General features: G+C 28.3%; 1 protein-coding gene across 1 annotated transcript; it reads right to left on the bottom strand.

Annotated features, from left to right (window-relative positions):
- Positions 1 to 102: 102 nt before the first annotated feature.
- On the bottom strand, positions 103 to 5,787 carry LOC120263467 (AT-rich interactive domain-containing protein 4). Its single transcript, XM_039271380.1, has 15 exons — positions 5,035 to 5,787; positions 4,766 to 4,957; positions 4,356 to 4,409; positions 4,172 to 4,260; positions 3,817 to 4,093; positions 3,644 to 3,700; positions 3,209 to 3,240; positions 2,763 to 2,898; positions 2,505 to 2,678; positions 1,581 to 2,213; positions 1,353 to 1,490; positions 1,182 to 1,280; positions 852 to 952; positions 658 to 748; positions 103 to 440 (listed from the first exon to the last, which is right to left on the bottom strand). The coding sequence occupies exons 1-15, from the start codon at positions 5,176 to 5,178 to the stop codon at positions 312 to 314; spliced, it is 2,346 nt and encodes a 781-aa protein (XP_039127314.1). The 5' UTR covers positions 5,179 to 5,787; the 3' UTR covers positions 103 to 311.
- Between the last annotated feature and the right edge of the window lie 12,963 nt (positions 5,788 to 18,750).

The following is an 18,750-nucleotide window of genomic DNA, read 5'->3' as shown; positions in this document are numbered from 1 at the left end:
TTTCGAGGAGTTTTGCATGAAATTCCCACTTGCGGATGAATCCAAACAAGATGGAAAATAAAACTAATGATATGGAAAATGGGTACAAAAAACAAAAGCCAGTGGAGCAAGAAAGCAAAAATGAAACATTTCCTTGTTATATAATTCCTGTGCAATGTAGTGACTCATTATATTAGATATTGAGCGCCGGCTAAACCTTTGCTTGCTAAAACAACAATTGGGGAATGATACATATCAGGCCTTATACAGATCAGGTCCCTTCTAAAATATTTAATAATAAAAAAAAGGACAAAAGATAAAAAAGTAGAAGACTATGTTGGTCGTGAAACAGTTGATGTATGATGAGAAAATCCATTCGCCATCTTTGGTGATTTCCTCTTGAAATTGTTAACACTACAATGAGGGCATATGTATTCCAATCCGTCCGTCTTTGCATAGTCCTGTAATCAAGTCACAATATTAATCAATGATCATCTCAAGACAATTAGTTCAATCAAGGTATAAAAAAAACAACTAGAAAATATGCTTGATGTCACAGCAACTTTTCAAGAGAAACATGGTTTTGAAACAAGATTATTAGGTTGAACAGAAAAAGGAACATTCCATGGAGGGCATATTCCATCACCTCAAGGATATAATGACAGAATGAGAAAGTACCTTGAAAGTACCAAGGCCCTGCCTTCTATCACACCCAAAGTGTGCCCATTCTCCACACAAACCACAGTTCACCCAATCTCCGGGGGCACTACTGTAAAAAGAACAGCTCAAGAAGCTTGTTTGTTAGTATAACATTTCGAAAGACTTGTAAAAATAAAAGGGAAGAAGCAGGGAAGGAATAATAAGTCACAAACCTGTGACATAGCAAGCAGCACTCGCCATCAACATCATCATGCGCTAATTCGTACTCTAACAAGTATGTTTCGTAATGCCGTTTTAGTGTATTACCGACACCCTGAAAGCAAAATATGAGTTAAAGATTGACACGAAGACATAATACTTGGCAGTATATAACAGAGAGAGATGTTTGAGCGATGCAATGGATTTCCTTGAACAATTATATTATGTGTTCCTTTTCCTATGCAAAAGATGGCAAGGAAGAACTACAACAAACTATATCCCAGCAGATTCTGACAAACCATTGAGAAAAAAAGGTAAGTGCCGTTAAGAAAATAGGAGCATACTGTCATTCTATTGGTCATTGTATGGTTCCTCATCTTTGAGAACACTTGTCCTTTCCAGTTTATCCCATTCCCAACATGAAAGCCTCCTCTCGAAACTACCTGAAATCCAAGGAAAAATCTCACAGTAAGCTTTTTTTTTAGATTTACTAAAATAATTTTAAAAAGAAATACCTCTCTATAGAGATTATACAAGTCTAGACGCTTTGCATTGAGTATAGCATCCGGAAATTCAGAGATTCCACCCTGAGGTACAAGCCGGCTATGCCCCCTAAGAATTAGGAATTGCATGACATCCCTTAAAAATTCTTCCTACATAAACGAAATCAGAAATCAAAGTCAAACAACAAAGTATACGAATGTTCCATGCTACACAGACAAAATACTTCCAGAAAAGCTTACTTCTGAGCAAACTTGGATTGGACTTCTACTACATCCATGTTTCTTCATAGGCAGTGGATTCAGTGAAACTATTTGCTGAGCATGTAAAGAATTTGACATGGATTTCCTATGTGTTGAAGGTGCTGCAGGCACCAGATTTTGCTTAGGGATTGGTGCACTTGGCAAATTAGACTTCAGTAGACTTCCATCATACGCATCAGCTTCTGAAATTCCCCAAAAAGGACGCATTTTATGTTGCCTAGAATAAGGAACGGGCCTCATCGCAATAACCTTTGTCTTCTGTCTAGCAGGCAAGGGCCTCATATTTACCTTTGTCAACTTCAATTCATTCCCGTAATCTGGATCAACTTTTGGACAAATTAATTCTTTTTCACCACCAATGTTGCCGTGAGTGATAGGCTTTGTTTCTGAACCAAGTCTGGGTCGTTTTTTGCTTGACAAAGACGCCCAATTTGGCAGAGGATTAAGTACTTTATCTAGTGCATGCACATCATTAGCTTGTTTCGAACAAAAGAAAAGTAGCCGATCTGCATCTTCTTTATCAAAAGAAGCAACAGCAGTACCATGAGTGCTTGCAATGCCTAGCGCCACCAAACTTCTGTAGGAGAAATCAGGAGCAAGCTGCTTCAAAACCTAAACCATGCATCAGCAAAAAAAAAAAATGCCATCTTATTAGATTCTTGATAAAAACTTAATTCCCCAATACAAGTTAAAATGACCATGAAGGTAAAAATTAATTTACTATTGGCCAACAAATTAATTATGACAATGTTCAAATTTATCGCTTGTATAAGGATTGATAAGCAGATCTAATAAAATCTCAGGCCAAAAAGAATAATCTCCACCAAATCAAATAAAAATTATACGATAAGAGGTATTAGAAACTTCAAAAGACTACAAAAATTATGTTCACAAGAGAGCAACCTGAGATCCCCAAGATGGCACTTTCAATGTAATTTCAAACACAGATGCACCAGCAGCTATGGAAGCATAGCTTGATGGATCTGAAAATGGTGGCCTGCTCTGTTCACCAGTTGGCACGGCATGAACAAGCTGAGTCTTCTCAATAAGTTCATTCTTAATGTGGCTTTCCAAAAGCTGTATTTCAGTACAAGTTATTAAAATAGCTAAGGTGAAACATTTCTTCAGAAAATAAGAAAATTAAGACTTAAGGGCATGAACCTGATCATCAAAACATGTCTGTGCACTGCCAGACACTAAAAGCGAGATATGGGCTGAACTGCAAGTTGTGATATCACATCTCATGGTCACAACACCACGAGAAACTGATGCAGCTTGAAGGGGTGGTGGTGTAGCACTGCAAAACATGTCAATGATATCCATAAGCACATATTCATTTGATTGGACTTTCGAAAGGCAGAAACATGCATGTACACTTCCTTATCAACTGTGTTTATAGTCAACTAGGAAAAAAACTTCAATCCTATCATTAAATCATCAATCATCAAACATGCATGTACAATAAAAAATTCCAAGTGAATCACTTTGTAATGGCTATGTGCCTACCATCATGGCACCTTCAGCTGATCATAATATATTATTATATATTCCAGACACAAAAGCAAATCCCAAAAGCTAATATGCAAGTATTAGAGAATTAAACATACCTCACACGATTCTGAAGTTTACTCCCTCTAATCTGAAGCAGGAAAAGACAAAAGGCATCAGAACTATCATAAATTTGTTATATATCAAACAATATGAAACAAACTAAACAGAAGAAAGTTTTGTCTATATACATTTTCAAAAAGAAGCTAGTGGACATAAGTTATATTGCAACAAATTTGTTGGAAAGATCAAATCCTGATCCACAACACAGGTGAATAAAGCATAATGCTACCTAGAAGCTAAAAGGGAAGGGGATCAGGACTGAAGGAAACGAAGAAAACAACAGTTGATTCATGGAACAAGATGTATACAATTGTCTCTCAGAATAAAGCACATAGTAAGTTGAGATATGAAATATTACTGCATTTTCATAGCATTTTCATAGGCTCCTAAATTGGAAGAATGTTGCACCACAGAGAACCAAGCAAACTTACTTCAATATTCAAGAGAGCATTGAGTCCATCTTCCAGAGAGGCCAAGAAGCAAGCATCCTGGGCAAGTACAGAAAAAAACTAGTAAGGCACTTATTTCAAATAACTGTCTTGCTTATAATCATACACCATAACACCCAAGCAACAAAAGGATCTGAGAAACCAGCTCAACTCACCAATCTGCAAGGATATCCACACACAAGAAACTTCATTTCTACATCCTCATCATAAATCTTGATAGTAGGAAAAGAATCTGACAAGTCTTCAGCATCATCATCAGGACCTTTATCCAGTGGTTCAATATTAATCTTCGGAGCATCTCCAATCAGATGAGGCCCAAGCTTGTCAGTAGACTTTTGACAGCCATCGGGCAAAACAACACCATTTCGCACACAATAAAACCGGAAAGATGCATGCGCAAGTTGAAAGGCATCACATGCATGGCTGCATGAACTGCACCACAGAAAACCAAACAGTCGGATGTCATTGCACTTTGTATCTAGCTTCAAGCAATAAAACAGAAGATAATACCTCTGTATAACTGAGAATAAAGAGTGCCGAAAGTGGGAAGCTGCATAAGATGAAAATGCATTCTTCCAGTATATTACGTACGGAACACCCTGAAAAGAGAAAGGAAAGGCATCTCCATCAGATTTAAAAGAACATAGAATAAGGCCATTAAATATCACAATAAATATAGCTTATCAAACATTACCTTAAAGTGGAGGGCTTGTGCAATATTCTCACTGTTTGGAACCTCCAGATAAACCTGCATCAATCTATTATAAGAAAAGATACCGAAAGAAATTTTCCTCCTAATGCGCAATGCTAAGAAATTATGACTGAACCATAATTTTTTTTTTTTCCCTATCTTCTGCTGAACCATAATAGGCAGAGATGGAGAACACCATGGTTGCATTATCATCATCATCATCATCAGCAGCAGCAACAACCACAACAACAATCACTAAATTTTCATTCTAATGTGCAAAGTTAATTAACTACTGAGTGAAGTATAAACAAAATTGAGTTTTGAGACACCTATCTTAAGCTGCCATATTGATATAAGATGCAGAAAACAAAGAAAATTTCTATCATCAAGCAAACTAAAAAGATGCAGCTTACAATGGTTGGAAACGGAGGGCTGAAGAGTGAACAGAACAGCTCCGGGTCTGAAACATCAACAGTTCCCCAAACAAGAGAACCAGTTTCTTCATCCTTTTCACCTTTCTCTCCTTGGAAGAACAACACATTGGGCTCTAATGATCTCCGAACTTCCTGAAACCGATCTAATGTGGGATTTACAAGTGTCTGAACCTGCATTAAGATCAAGACGATAACACTAAGCCAAACAATAGCAAAAACATCAAGGAAAACAAAAAGAACACACAAACCTCAAGTCGACCAGAAGACACAAGCTCCGGGAAGGGATAAGAAGCCCGATTCCTCCCCTCCTCCTTTCGCCTGCCGGCAAACTCCCCGCACAAAACCGCGAGGAGGCTACAATTGGGCCTCGGCAACGCAATCATATTGGACATTTTATTCACATCACAACTCACAAAAAACACAGAAAAACTACAAATTAAAACCTAAGAACATCGCTCTAGAATCCCTAAAATCCCAAAAACAAAAAAATCAACAAATCAAACCACAAATCCCATCCCCCTTGCTCCAAAATCCAATATTGATAACCAAATCCCGCTCAAACCAACAAAAATCACCGGAAAAACACCACCTTTGAAGCCAAATCCACAAGAAATCGGAAGATTCTACCCCAATGAGCGGCTCCCGATGTCCCCCCAAACAAGAAAAAGGAACGAAGAGTAAAGCAAAAACGAACCCTAAATGTAAATAATAATAATAATAATTATAATAATAATCCGAAGATAAATAAATAAAAAAGAAAGAAAGAAAGAGTCACAAACGATTCCGCCAACGATCCCTCTCTCTCTCACTCTCTCTCTCTCAATTTCAATCTCTCTTGGTCTTGGATCACAATTCCCAAACCGACTCAAACCAGTCAAACCAATCAAAAGAATTCCTAAGAAAATTTTAACCTAAAAAAAAAAAAACAATAATAATAATAATAAAGACGGAAAGAGATGGGCAAAGAAAGCATAGCAACAGAGAAGAAGATTCTCATCTCAACGTGTTTTTGTTACTTATTATTCATTCATTGAAAATTGAAAAACAATATATATATATATATATGTAAACCCAAAAAACAAAAAAAATAAAATAAAAAAAATTTAACTGCTGAATATTTATTAGAAGAATTATTATAAAAAAATAAAATTTAAAAAGGTGAGATTTTGATGATTTATAATTTGATTCATGATGATGAGGCGACCCTGTTGTTGTTGTTGATGCACGATATATCCAAGTCCTTTTTATTCTTTTTTGTTTTTTGGTTTTTGGATTTTGGAATTTGGTTATTGAAACATCATTGAATGAAGAAGGGTCATTGATTTGATGTGGAAGATGTGAATCTAAAGATGAAATTTGGATCAATGGATGGATTGGCGGCATGGTAAAAAGCAAAAACTGAACGGAAAATAAATTAATTTAATAAATAAAAAGAATATGTAAAAAAAGAAAAGATTTTTAAATATAAAAATAAAAAAATAAAAAAGATGAAAGCAAGAGCTCGTGAAGTTTGTTTGTTGTTCTTTAGTTTAGACTGGTCGGGGGTGCTTCATGTTGCTGTTCTCTTTGGTTGGAGTTGCACGTGATTTTTATCATCTGATCACGTGATTGTTTGTGAATTGGGCCCCTACAGCCCATTGGGTTAACATACAAGCCGATTTATTGTTTTTTTTTAATTATTATACCATAAAAGGTGAAAATTACAAAAACGCTTTTTAGAGAATAAAAACTAAAACTCTTTATAAAAAAATAAAATAAAACTTTTATAAGGGCCATGTGTAAGTTTGCAATTGAGATTTTAACAATTTGCAAAGACTATACTAATAAAAAACTTTTTAGGTAACCCTCTAAAAAATATACATTATAAAAATCTTTTTAGATAAAATAAAAAAAATTATAGGGGATCAAATATATTTTTGTAATTGAGATTTGACAACATTCAAAGGCTATACTAAAGAAAAAGAATTTCAACCTTTTAATAGAAACTTTTCATAAATCACCCTATAAAAAATATAAATAAAAAGTATTTTTTTAGAATAAAAATAAAATTTTATAAGGCGTAAAGTATAATTTTGCAATAGATATTTGATAATTTTCGAAGGCCATATTAAGGGAAAAACTTCAATTTTTAGAATGGATGTTTTTCATGTAAACCCTATAAAAAAATACAAATTATAAAAAAAATTGTTTTGGAGAATAAAAAATACAATACAGTTTTAGTGGGAAAGAAATATATAATTTTGTAATTGAAGTTTGATAATTTTTTAAGGTTATAGTTAAAGGAAAAAATCCAACTTTTAAAATAGACACTTTTCATATGTAACTCTCCAAAACTTAAAAAATTCAAAAGCCTTTCTTTTTTATACATTAAAAATAAAAATTTACAGGGAGTCAAATATAATTTTACAACTGAGATTTGGCAACTTTCAAAGGCAAGGAAAAACTCCAATTTCTAAAAGGGAATAACTTAGATGAAGTTAGATAGGTGTAGTTAGTGTAGTTCACCATTAGATATTTGACACGTGGCATGAGATGAGTAATTTTAAAAAAAAGGTGAGGGCATTATAGGAAAATTATTATATTTTTATATATTTTTGGGACACATGTCATAATATTAATGGTGAACTACACTAACTACATCTATCTAACTTCACCTACAGTCATTCCCTTTTTAAAATGGATGCCTTAAATATATGACGCTATAAAAAATATTAGTTACAAAACTTTTCTCGGAGGTTAAAAATAAAAACTTGTGAGAGTCAAGTATAACCATGCAATGAAGATTTGACGATTTTCACATGATATAATAAGGGAAAAACACAATTTCAAAAATTGACACTTTTCATATGTGACTCCTCAACAATAACAATTACAAAATTCTAGAATAAAGATAAAAATTTATAGGGATCAAATTTAATTTTGCAATAAAGATTTGACGATTTCCAAAGGCTATAGTATAGTATGGGAAAAACACAAATATTGAAAATAGACATTTTTCATATGTGACCATGTAATAATATAAATTATAAAATCCTTTCATTTTGGAGAATACAAATCAAAATTAATATGGGGTCAAATTAAATTTTGCAATTAAGATTTGACAATTTTTAAAGCCTATAGTAAGGGAAATACTTCAATTTTTTAAAATGGACACTTTCGTACATGACCCTATAAAAATATGAATTACAGAAGTCTTCTATTTTGGAGAATAAAAAAATTAAATTTATCAGGGATCAAATTTAATTTTGCAATTAAGATTTGATAATTTTAAAAGGTTATAGTAAGGGAAATCTCCAATATTTAAAAAAGACACTTTTCATACGTGACCATGCAAATTACAAAATTCTTTTATATTGATGAATAAATATAAAAATTTATTGGGAGGTGAAATTTAATTTTGCAATTAAGATTCGATGATTTTCAAAGGCTATGCAAGGGAGAAACACGAATTTTTAAAATGAACACTTTTTATATATGACATTGTAAAAAAATATAAATTACAAAAATATTTTATTTTGTAAAATAAAAATAATAGTTTTTAAGGATCAAATTTAATTTTGCAATTAAGATTTGATGATTTTCAAAGGCTAAGGGACAAACATGAATTTTTACAATGGACACGTGACTTTGTAAAAATATAAATTAAAAAAATTTTTATTTATTTTAGAATAAAAATAAAAATTTATAAATGACCAAATTTAAATTTTTCAATTAAGATTTGATGATTTTAAAAGGACATAGTAAGGGAAACACTCCAATTTTTAAAATAGACAGTTTTTCATATGTGATCCGGTAAAAATATAAATTACAAAAGTCTTTTATTTTGAAGAATAAAAATAAAAATTTATAACAGTCAAATTTAATTTTGCAATTAAGATCTGACCATTTTCAAAGGTTATAGTGAGTGAAAAACACGAATTTTTAAAATGGACACTTTTCATATATGACTTTTGTAATATATAAATTACAAAATTATTTTATTATGCAAAATAAAAATAAAAATTTATGCGGGATCAAATTTAATTTTGCAATTAAGATTTGACAATTTTCAAAGGCTATAGTAAGGGAAATACTCCAATTACAGAAGATTTATTTATCAGGGATCAAATATAATTTTGCAATTAAGATTTGATGATTTTCAAAGGTTATAGTAAGGGAAATACTCCACATTTTTAAAATGGACAGTTTTTATATGTGATCTTGTAAAAATATAAATTACAAAATTATTTTATTTTTGATAATAAAAATAAAAATTTATACGGGATCAAATTTTATTTTGCGATAAAAATAAGACAATTTGCAAAGACTATAGTAAGGGAAAAACTCTAATTTTAAAAATGGTCACTTTTCAGAGTTGATCATATGCAATTATAAGCTAAAAAGTCTTTTATTTTGGAGAATAAAAATATAAAAATTTGTACGGGATCAAATTTAATTTTGCAATTAAGATTTGATGATTTTCAAAGGCTATAGTAAGGGAAATACTCCAAATTTTTTTAAAATGGACAGTTTTCATATGTGACCATGTAAAAATATAAATTACAAAATTCTTTTATTTTTGAGAATAAAAATAAAAATTTATACAGGGATCAAATTTGATTTTGCGATTAAGATTTGACAATTTGCAAAGACTATAGTAGGGGAAAAACTCTAATTTTTAAAATGGACACTTTTCATAATTGATCATATGCAATTATAAGCTAAAAAGTCTTTTATTTTGGAGAATAAAAATAAAAATTTGTACTGGATCAAATTTAATTTTGCAATTAAGATTTGATGATTTTCAAAGGCTATAGTAAGGGAAATACTCCAATTTTTTAAAATGGACAGTTTTCATATGTGACCATGTAAAAATATAAATTACAAAATTCTTTTATTTTTGAGAATACAAATAAAAATTTATACGGGATCAAATTTGATTTTGCGATTAAAATTTGACAATTTGCAAAAGACTATAGTAAAGGAAAAACTCTAATTTTTAAAATGGACACTTTCAGAGTTGATCATATGCAATTATAAGCTAAAAAGTCTTTTATTTTGGAGAATAAAAATAAAAATTTGTACGGGATCAAATTTAATTTTCCAATTAAGATTTGATTATTTTTCAAAAGCTATAGTAAGGGAAATACTCCAATTTTTTAAAATGGACAGTTTTCATATGTGACCATGTAAAAATATAAATTACAAAATTCTTTTTATTTTTTTGAGAATAAAAATAAAAATTTATACATGATCAAATTTGATTTTGCGATTAAGATTTGACAATTTGCAAAGACTATGGTAAGGGGAAAACTCTAATTTTTAAAATGGACACTTTTCATAATTGATCATATGCAATTCTAAGCTAAAAAGTCTTTTATTTTGGAGAATAAAAATAAAAATTTGTACTGGGACCAAATTTAATTTTGCAATTAAGATTTGATGATTTTCAAAGGTTATAGTAAGGGAAATACTCCAAATTTTCAAAATGGACAGTTTTTATATGTGATCTTGTAAAAATATAAATTACAAAATTCTTTTATTTTTGATAATAAAAATAAAAAAATTTTATACTGGGATCAAATTTTTTTTGCGATAAAAATTTGACAATTTGCAAAGACTATAGTAGGGGAAAAACTCTAATTTTTAAAATGGACACTTTTCATAATTGATCATATGCAATTATAAGCTAAAAAGTCTTTTATTTTGGATAATAAAAATAAAAATTTGTACGGGACCAATTTTAATTTTGCAATTAAGATTTGATGATTTTCAAAGGCTATAATAAGGGACATACTCCAAATTTTTAAAATGGACAGTTTTCATATGTGACCATGTAAAAAAATAAATTACAAAATTCTTTTATTTTTAAGTATAGAAATAAAAATTTAAAAGGGATCAAATTTGATTTTGCGATTAAAATTTGACAATCTGCAAAGACTATAGTAAGGGAAAAACTCTAATTTTTAACATGGTCACTTTTCACAGTTGATCATATGCAATTATAAGCTATAAATTCTTTTATTTTGGACAATAAAAATAAAACTTTGCACTGGATCAAACTTAATTTTGAAATTAAGATTCGATGATTTTCAAAGGCTATAGTAAGGGAAATATTCCAACTTTTTAGAATGGAAATTTGAAATTAAGATTTGACAATTTGCAAAGACTATAGAAAGGGGAAAACTCTAATTTTTAAATTGGGCACTTTTCGTAATTTATCCTATGCTATTATAAGCTAAAAAGTCTTTTTATTTTTGTAGAATAAAAATAAAAAATTGTACGTGATCAATTTTAATTTTGCAATTATGATTTGATGATTTTCAAAGGCTATAATAAGGGACATACTCCAAATTTTTAAAATGGACAGTTTTCATATGTGACCATGTAAAAAAATAAATTACAAAATTCTTTCATTTTTAAGTATAGAAATAAAAAATTAAAAGGTATCAAATTCGATTTTGCGATTAAAATTTAACAATCTGCAAAGACTATAGTAAGGGGAAAACTATAATTTTTAAAATGGTCACTTTTCACAGTAGATCATATGCAATTATAAGCTATAAATTCTTTTATTTTGGAGAATAAAAATAAAAATTTGTACTGGATCAAATTTAATTTTGAAATTATGATTTGATGATTTTCAAATGCTGCAGTAAGCGAAATACTGCAATTTTTAAAAATGGACAGTTTTTATATGTGATATTGTAAAAATATAAATTAAAATTTTTTTTTATTTTTGAGAATATAAATAAAAATTTATACTGGATCAAATTTGCTTTTGCAATCATGATTTGACAATTTTCAAAGACTATGGCATGGGAAAAACTCTAATTTTTAAAATGGTCACTTTTCAGAGTTAATCATATGCAATTATAAGCTAAAAAGTCTTTTATTTTGGTGAATAAAAATAAAAATTTGTACGGGGTCAAATTTAATTTTGCAATTAAGATTTGATGATTTTCAAAGGCTATAATAAGGGACATACTCCAAATTTTTAAAATGGACAGTTTTCATATGTGACCATGTAAAAAAATAAATTACAAAATTCTTTTATTTTTAAGTATAGAAATAAAAAATTAAAAGGTATCAAATTTGATTTTGCGATTAAAATTTGACAATCTGCAAAGACTATAGTAAGGGAAAAACTCTAATTTTTAAAATGGTCACTTTTCACAGTTGATCATATGCAATTATAAGCTATAAATTCTTTTATTTTGGAGAATAAAAATAAAAATTTGTACTGGATCAAATTTAATTTTGAAATTAAGATTTGATGATTTTCAAAGGCAATAGTACGCGAAATACTGCAATTTTTAAAAATGGAAAGTTTTTATATGTGATATTGTAAAAATATAAATTACAAAATTTTTTTTATTTTTGAGAATATAAATAAAAATTTATACTTGATCAAATTTGCTTTTGCAATCATGATTTGACAATTTTGCAAAGACTATAGAAATGGGAAAAACTCTAATTTTTTTAAAATGGTCACTTTTTCGTAGTTAATCATATGCAATTATAAGCTAAAAAGTCTTTTATTTTGGTGAATAAAAATAAAAATTTGTACGGGGTCAAATTTAATTTTGCAATTAAGATTTGATGATTTTCAAAGGCTATAATAAGGGACATACTCCAAATTTTTAAAATGGACAGTTTTCATATGTGACCATGTAAAAAAATAAATTACAAAATTCTTTTATTTTTAAGTATAGAAATAAAAATTTAAAAGGGATCAAATTTGATTTTGCGATTAAAATTTGACAATCTGCAAAGACTATAGTAAGGGAAAAACTCTAATTTTTAACATGGTCACTTTTCACAGTTGATCATATGCAATTATAAGCTATAAATTCTTTTATTTTGGACAATAAAAATAAAACTTTGCACTGGATCAAACTTAATTTTGAAATTAAGATTCGATGATTTTCAAAGGCTATAGTAAGGGAAATATTCCAACTTTTTAGAATGGAAATTTGAAATTAAGATTTGACAATTTGCAAAGACTATAGAAAGGGGAAAACTCTAATTTTTAAATTGGGCACTTTTCGTAATTTATCCTATGCTATTATAAGCTAAAAATTCTTTTATTTTATAGAATAAAAATAAAAAATTGTACGTGATCAATTTTAATTTTGCAATTATGATTTGATGATTTTCAAAGGCTATAATAAGGGAGATACTCCAAATTTTTAAAATGGACAGTTTTCATATGTGACCATGTAAAAAAATAAATTACAAAATTCTTTTATTTTTAAGTATAGAAAATAAAAAAATTTATAAAGGGATCAAAATTTGATTTTTGCTATTAAAAATTTGACAATTTCCAAAGACTATAGTAAGGGAAAAACTCTAATTTTTAAAATGGTCACTTTTCAAAATTGATCATATGCAATTATAAGCTATAAAAGTCTTTTTATTTTGGAGAATGAAAAATAAAAATTTGTACTGGATCAAATTTAATTTTGAAATTAAGATTCGATGATTTTCAAAGGCTATAGTAAGGGAAATATTCCAACTTTTTAGAATGGAAATTTGAAATTAAGATTTGACAATTTACATAGACTGTAGTAAACGGACAACTATAATTTTTAAAATGGACACTTTTAATTATTGATCATATGTAATTATAAGCCAAAAAGTATTTTTTTTTGGAGAATAAAAATAAAAATTTATACGGGATCAAATTTAATTTTGCAATTAAGATTTGATGATTTTCAAAGGCTATAGTAAGGGAAATACTCCAATTTTTTTTCAATCTACAGTTTTCATATGTGATTATGCAAAAATATAAATTACAAAATTCTTTTATTTTTGAGCAAAAAATAAAAATTTATACGGGATCAAATTTGATTTTGCGATTAAAATTTAACAATTTGCAAAGACTATAGCAAGGGAAAAACTCTAATTTTTAAAATGCTCACTTTTCAAAGTTGATCATTTGCTATTATAAGCTAAAATGTCTTAAATTTTGGTGAATAAACATATAAATTTGTACGGTATCAAATTCAATTTTGTAATTAAGATTTGATGATTTTCAAAGGCTATAGTAAGTGAAATACTCCAATTTTTTAAAATGAACAGTTTTCATATGTGACCATGTAAAAATTTAAATTACAAAATTCTTTAATTTTTGAGAATAAAAATAAAAATTTATACAATTAGCAAAGACTATAGGAAGGGAAAAATTCTAATTTCTAAAATGGTCACTTTTCAGAGTTGATCATATGTAATTATAAGCTAAAAAGTCTTTTATTTTGGAGAATAAAAATTAAAATTTGTACTGGATCAATTTTAATTTTGCAATTAAAATTGGATGATTTTCAAAGGCTATAGTATGGGAAATACTCCCATTTTTTAAAATGGACAGTTTTCATATGTGACCATGTAAAAATTTAAATTACAAAATTTTTTTATTTTTAAGAATAAAAATAAAAATTTATACAGGATCTAATTTGATTTTTCGATTAAGATTTGACAATTTGCAAAGACTATAGTAAGGTAAAAACTCTAATTTTTAAAATGGTCACTTTCCAGAATTGATCATATGTAATTATAAGCTAAAAAGTCTTTTATTTTGGAGAATAAAAATAAAAATTTGTACTGGATCAAATTTAATTTTGCTATTAAGATTTGATGATTTTCAAAGGCTATAGTATGGGAAATACTTCAATTTTTTAAAATGGACAGTTTTCTTATGTGACCCACGTAAGAATATAAATTAAAAAATTCTTTTATTTTTAAGAATAAAAATAAAATTTATACGGGATCAAATTTTATTTTGCGATTAAGATTTGACAATTTGCAAAGACTATAGTAAGGTAAAAACTCTAATTTTTAAAATGGTCACTTTTTAGAGTTGATCTTATGCAATTATAATCTAAAAAGTCTTTTATTTTGGAGAATAAAAATAAAAATTTGTACTAGATCAAATTTAATTTTGTAATTAAGATTTGATGATTTTCAAAGGCTATAGTATGGTAAATAGTAAATACTCTAATTTTTTAAAATGGACAGTTTTCATATGTGACCATGTAAAAATTTAAATTACAAAATTCTTTTATTTTTGAGAATAAAATAAAAATATATACAGGATCAAATTTGATTTTGCAATTAGAATTTGACATTTTGCAAAGACTATAGTAAGGGAAAAATTCTAATTTTTAAAATGGTCAATTTTCAGAAATGATCATATGCAATTGTAAGCTAAAAAGTCTTTTATTTTGGAGAATAAAAATAAAAATTAGAAAATTCTTTTATTTTTGAGAATAAAAATAAAAATTTATACGGGATCAAATTTGATTTTACGATTAAAATTTGACAATTTTCAAAGACTATAGCAAGAGAAAAGGTCTAATTTTGAAAATGGTCACTTTTCATAATTGATCATATGCAATTATAAAATAAAAATTCTTTTATTTTGGATCAAATGTAGTTTTGCAATTATACGGGATCAAATTTGAGAATAAAAATTGTTAGTGCAACCGCACTATTTATTGGCATGATTTGACACCTAGACCAAGTGACGTGGCAACTAAGGTGACAAAGCATAATTGATGACATGGAAAGTATGGTGACATGGCATGGAGACTTAGCTTGCAAGGCTAAACATCTTGGAGATCTTGGTGGAATTATTTTTAGTAACTCTATAACATGGAGGATATTATCTTGAAGATCTTGGTGGAATTATTCTTGAAAACATGAAGACAAGATCATATCAAGACCATATTTAGGTGATTTGATTGAAGACTAAATATGGTGGAGCTTAATTGAAGAAATATCTATTCATGGTATGAATGAAGGAGATATGATCCTTGATGATTGAATTGATTGATTGAAGATCTATTATTGGCAAGATTTGAGGACCAAACTTGGGTGAATTGAAGATCAAGTTTGGAGAATCTTTGAAGACCAAACTTGGAAGATTGAAGACTAAGTTTGGCAAGTTTCATGAAAGATGCACAAGGACGTGCGTCCCTTGCGAGGAGACTGCGTGATGAGGAACTGAGGAGGTAGGCTAGTTGCCGGTAGTCGGGATCGGGAGATTTGGCTGCATCGACTCAGACTAAGCATGACCGGGAGGTTGATGGGTCTTGAGGTCGTCCGCAACATAACCAAAACTCGACCAAGTCGCGAGTCAGTGGCCATGTTAGCAAACTTATGTTACAACAGGAGTTGCAAATGCACTAATTTCGGAAAGGTTTTTAAATTAGTAGTCATGAGATTCTAAAAGAGGTATGTTCTATATTTGCGACGTTGAGGCGTCTATATAAGCTACCTTGCTCATAGATTGTAAGTGTGACTCTTGGGTGACTCTTGGAGGAGAGTGTGTGAGCACCAGACAATCTAGAGAGAGTAGTGATCTTTATTGTTGAGAGTGTGAGTGACAAGTGTCTCATCTATTTTTACCTCTTTTAGTGGATTGTTTATCTCTGGGCTTGACCCCCCAGACGTAGGCGAGGTGACGCTGAACTGGGTTACCAATGTCGTGTGTCTCTTTCTTTGTTGGTTTTTGTGAGATTTCTATGAGTGCTTGAGTGTTCCCTAAAACCCACAAACCACACCGGCGGAACTAACAAAAATAAAAAATTATACGGGATCAATTACAATTATAAGCTAAAAAGTCTTTTATTTTGGAGAATAAAATTAAAATTTGTACATGATCAAATTTTATTTTGCAATTAAGATTTGATGATTTTCAAAATCTATAGTAAGGGAAAACTCCAATTTTTTAAAATGAACACTTTTTCGTATGTGACCATTAAATTACAAATTATAAAATTCTTTTATTTTTTCAAAGACTATAGTATAAGATTACAAATTATTTTAAAACTCCAATTTTTAAAATGTTCACTTTTTCATATGTGACCATTAAATTACAAATTACAAAATTCTTTTATTTTTTCAAAGACTATAAAGATTAAAATTTATACGGCATCAAATTTAATGTTGCGATTAAGATTTGACAATTTTCAAAGACTATAGTAAAAGAAAAAGTCTAATTTTTAAAATGGACACTTTTCATAATTGATCATATGCATTTATAAGCCAAAAAGTCTTTTATTTTGGAGAACAAAAATAAAAATTTATACAAGATCAAATTTAATTTTCCAATTAAGATTTGATGATTTTCAAAGACTATAGTATGGGAAATACTCCAATTTTTTAAAATGGACACTTTTCCTATGTGACTTTGTAAAAATATAAATTACAAAAGTCTTTTCTTTTGGAAAATAAAAATAAAGATTTATTGGTGGTCTAATTTAATTTTACAATTAAGATTTGATAATTTTTAAAGGCTATAGTAAGTGAAAAAGTCTAATTTTTAAAATGGACACTTTTCATATGTGACCCTATGAAAATATAAATAAGAAAAATCTTTTATATTGGACAATAAAAATAAAAATTTATCGGGGATCAAATTTAATTTTGCAATTAAGATTTGATAATTTTTAAAGGCATAGTATGGGAAAACAACAATTTTTAAAATGGACATGTTTTCATATGTGACCATGTAAAAAATATAAATTACAAAATTCTTTTATTTTCTAGAATAAAAATAAAAATTTATACGGGATCAAATTTAATTTTGCAATTAAGATTTGACAATTTTCAAAGACTATAATAGGGGAAAAACTCTAATTTTTAAAATGGACACTTTTCATAATTAATCACATGCAATTATAAGCTAAAATGTCTTTTATTTTGGAGAATAAAAATAAAAATTTATACATGATCAAATTTAATTTTGCAATTAAGATTTGATGATTTTCAAAGGCTATAGTAAGGAAAATGCTTAAATTTTTTAAAATATACACTTTTCGTATGTGACTTTGTAAAAAAATAAATTACAAAAGTCTTTTCTTTTGGAGAATAAAAATAAAAATTTATTGGTTGTCTAGTTAATTTTACAATTAAGATTTGATAATTTTGAAAGACTACAGTAAGTGAAAAACACCAATTTTTAAAATGGACACTTTTTGTATGTGACCCTGTAAAAACATAAAAGAGAAAAGTCTTTTATATTGGAAATTAAAAATAAAAATTTATTGGGATCAAATTTAATTTTGCAATTAAGATTTGATAATTTTCAAAGACTATGGGAAAACTCCAATTTTTAAAATGGGCAATTTTTCGTATGTGACCATGTAAAAATATAAATTACAAAATTCTTTTATTTTCAAGAATAAAATAAAAATATATACGCATCAAATTTAATTTTGCGATTAAGATTTGACAATTTTCAAAGACTATAGTAATGGGAAAACTCTAATTTTTAAAATGGACACTTTTCATAATTGATCATATGCAATTATAAGCTAAAAAGTCTTTAATTTTGGAGAATAAAAATAAAAATTTATACGGATCAAATTTAATTTTGCAATTAAGATTTGATGATTTTCAAAGGCTATAGTATGGGAAATACTCCAATTTTTTAAAATGAACACGTTTCGTATGTGACTCTGTAAGAAATATAAATTAAAAAAGTCTTTTCTTTTGGAGAATAAAAATAAAAATTTATTGGTGATATAATTTAATTTTACAATTAAGATTTGATAATTTTGAAAGGCTATAGGAAGTGAAAAACTACAATTTTAAAAATGGACACTTTTCATATGTGACCCTGTAAAAATATAAATAAGAAAAGTCTTTTATATTGAACAATAAAAATAAAAATTTATTGGGGACCAAATTTAATTTTTGCAATTAAGATTTGATAATTTTCAAAGGCATAGTAAGGGAAAACTCCAAATTTTAAAATGGGCACATTTTCGGTAAAAATATAAATTACAAAAAAAAAATTATTTTTGAGAATAAAAATAAAAATTTATACTGGTCAAATTTAATTTTGCGATTAAGATTTAATAATTTCAAGGGAAAACTCTAATTTTTAAAAATGGACACCTTTTATAATTGATCATATGCAATTATAAACTAAAAAGTCTTTTATTTTGGAGAATAAAAATAAAAATTTATACTGGATC

Source organism: Dioscorea cayenensis, chromosome 6 (assembly GCF_009730915.1).
Source record: "Dioscorea cayenensis subsp. rotundata cultivar TDr96_F1 chromosome 6, TDr96_F1_v2_PseudoChromosome.rev07_lg8_w22 25.fasta, whole genome shotgun sequence".
NCBI lineage: Eukaryota > Viridiplantae > Streptophyta > Magnoliopsida > Dioscoreales > Dioscoreaceae > Dioscorea > Dioscorea cayenensis.
This window is presented reverse-complemented; position numbering and strand designations above follow the sequence as displayed.

Coding starts and splice junctions, on each gene's coding strand:
- LOC120263467 (XM_039271380.1), bottom strand. CDS start 5,178: ATGTCCAATATGATTGCGTTGCCGAGGCCCAATTGTAGCCTCCTCGCG. Junction 4,958..5,034: donor TGTCTTCTGGTCGACTTGAG/GTTTGTGTGTTC, acceptor ATCTTAATGCAG/GTTCAGACACTTGTAAATCC. Junction 4,094..4,171: donor TTATTCTCAGTTATACAGAG/GTATTATCTTCT, acceptor TCTGTGGTGCAG/TTCATGCAGCCATGCATGTG.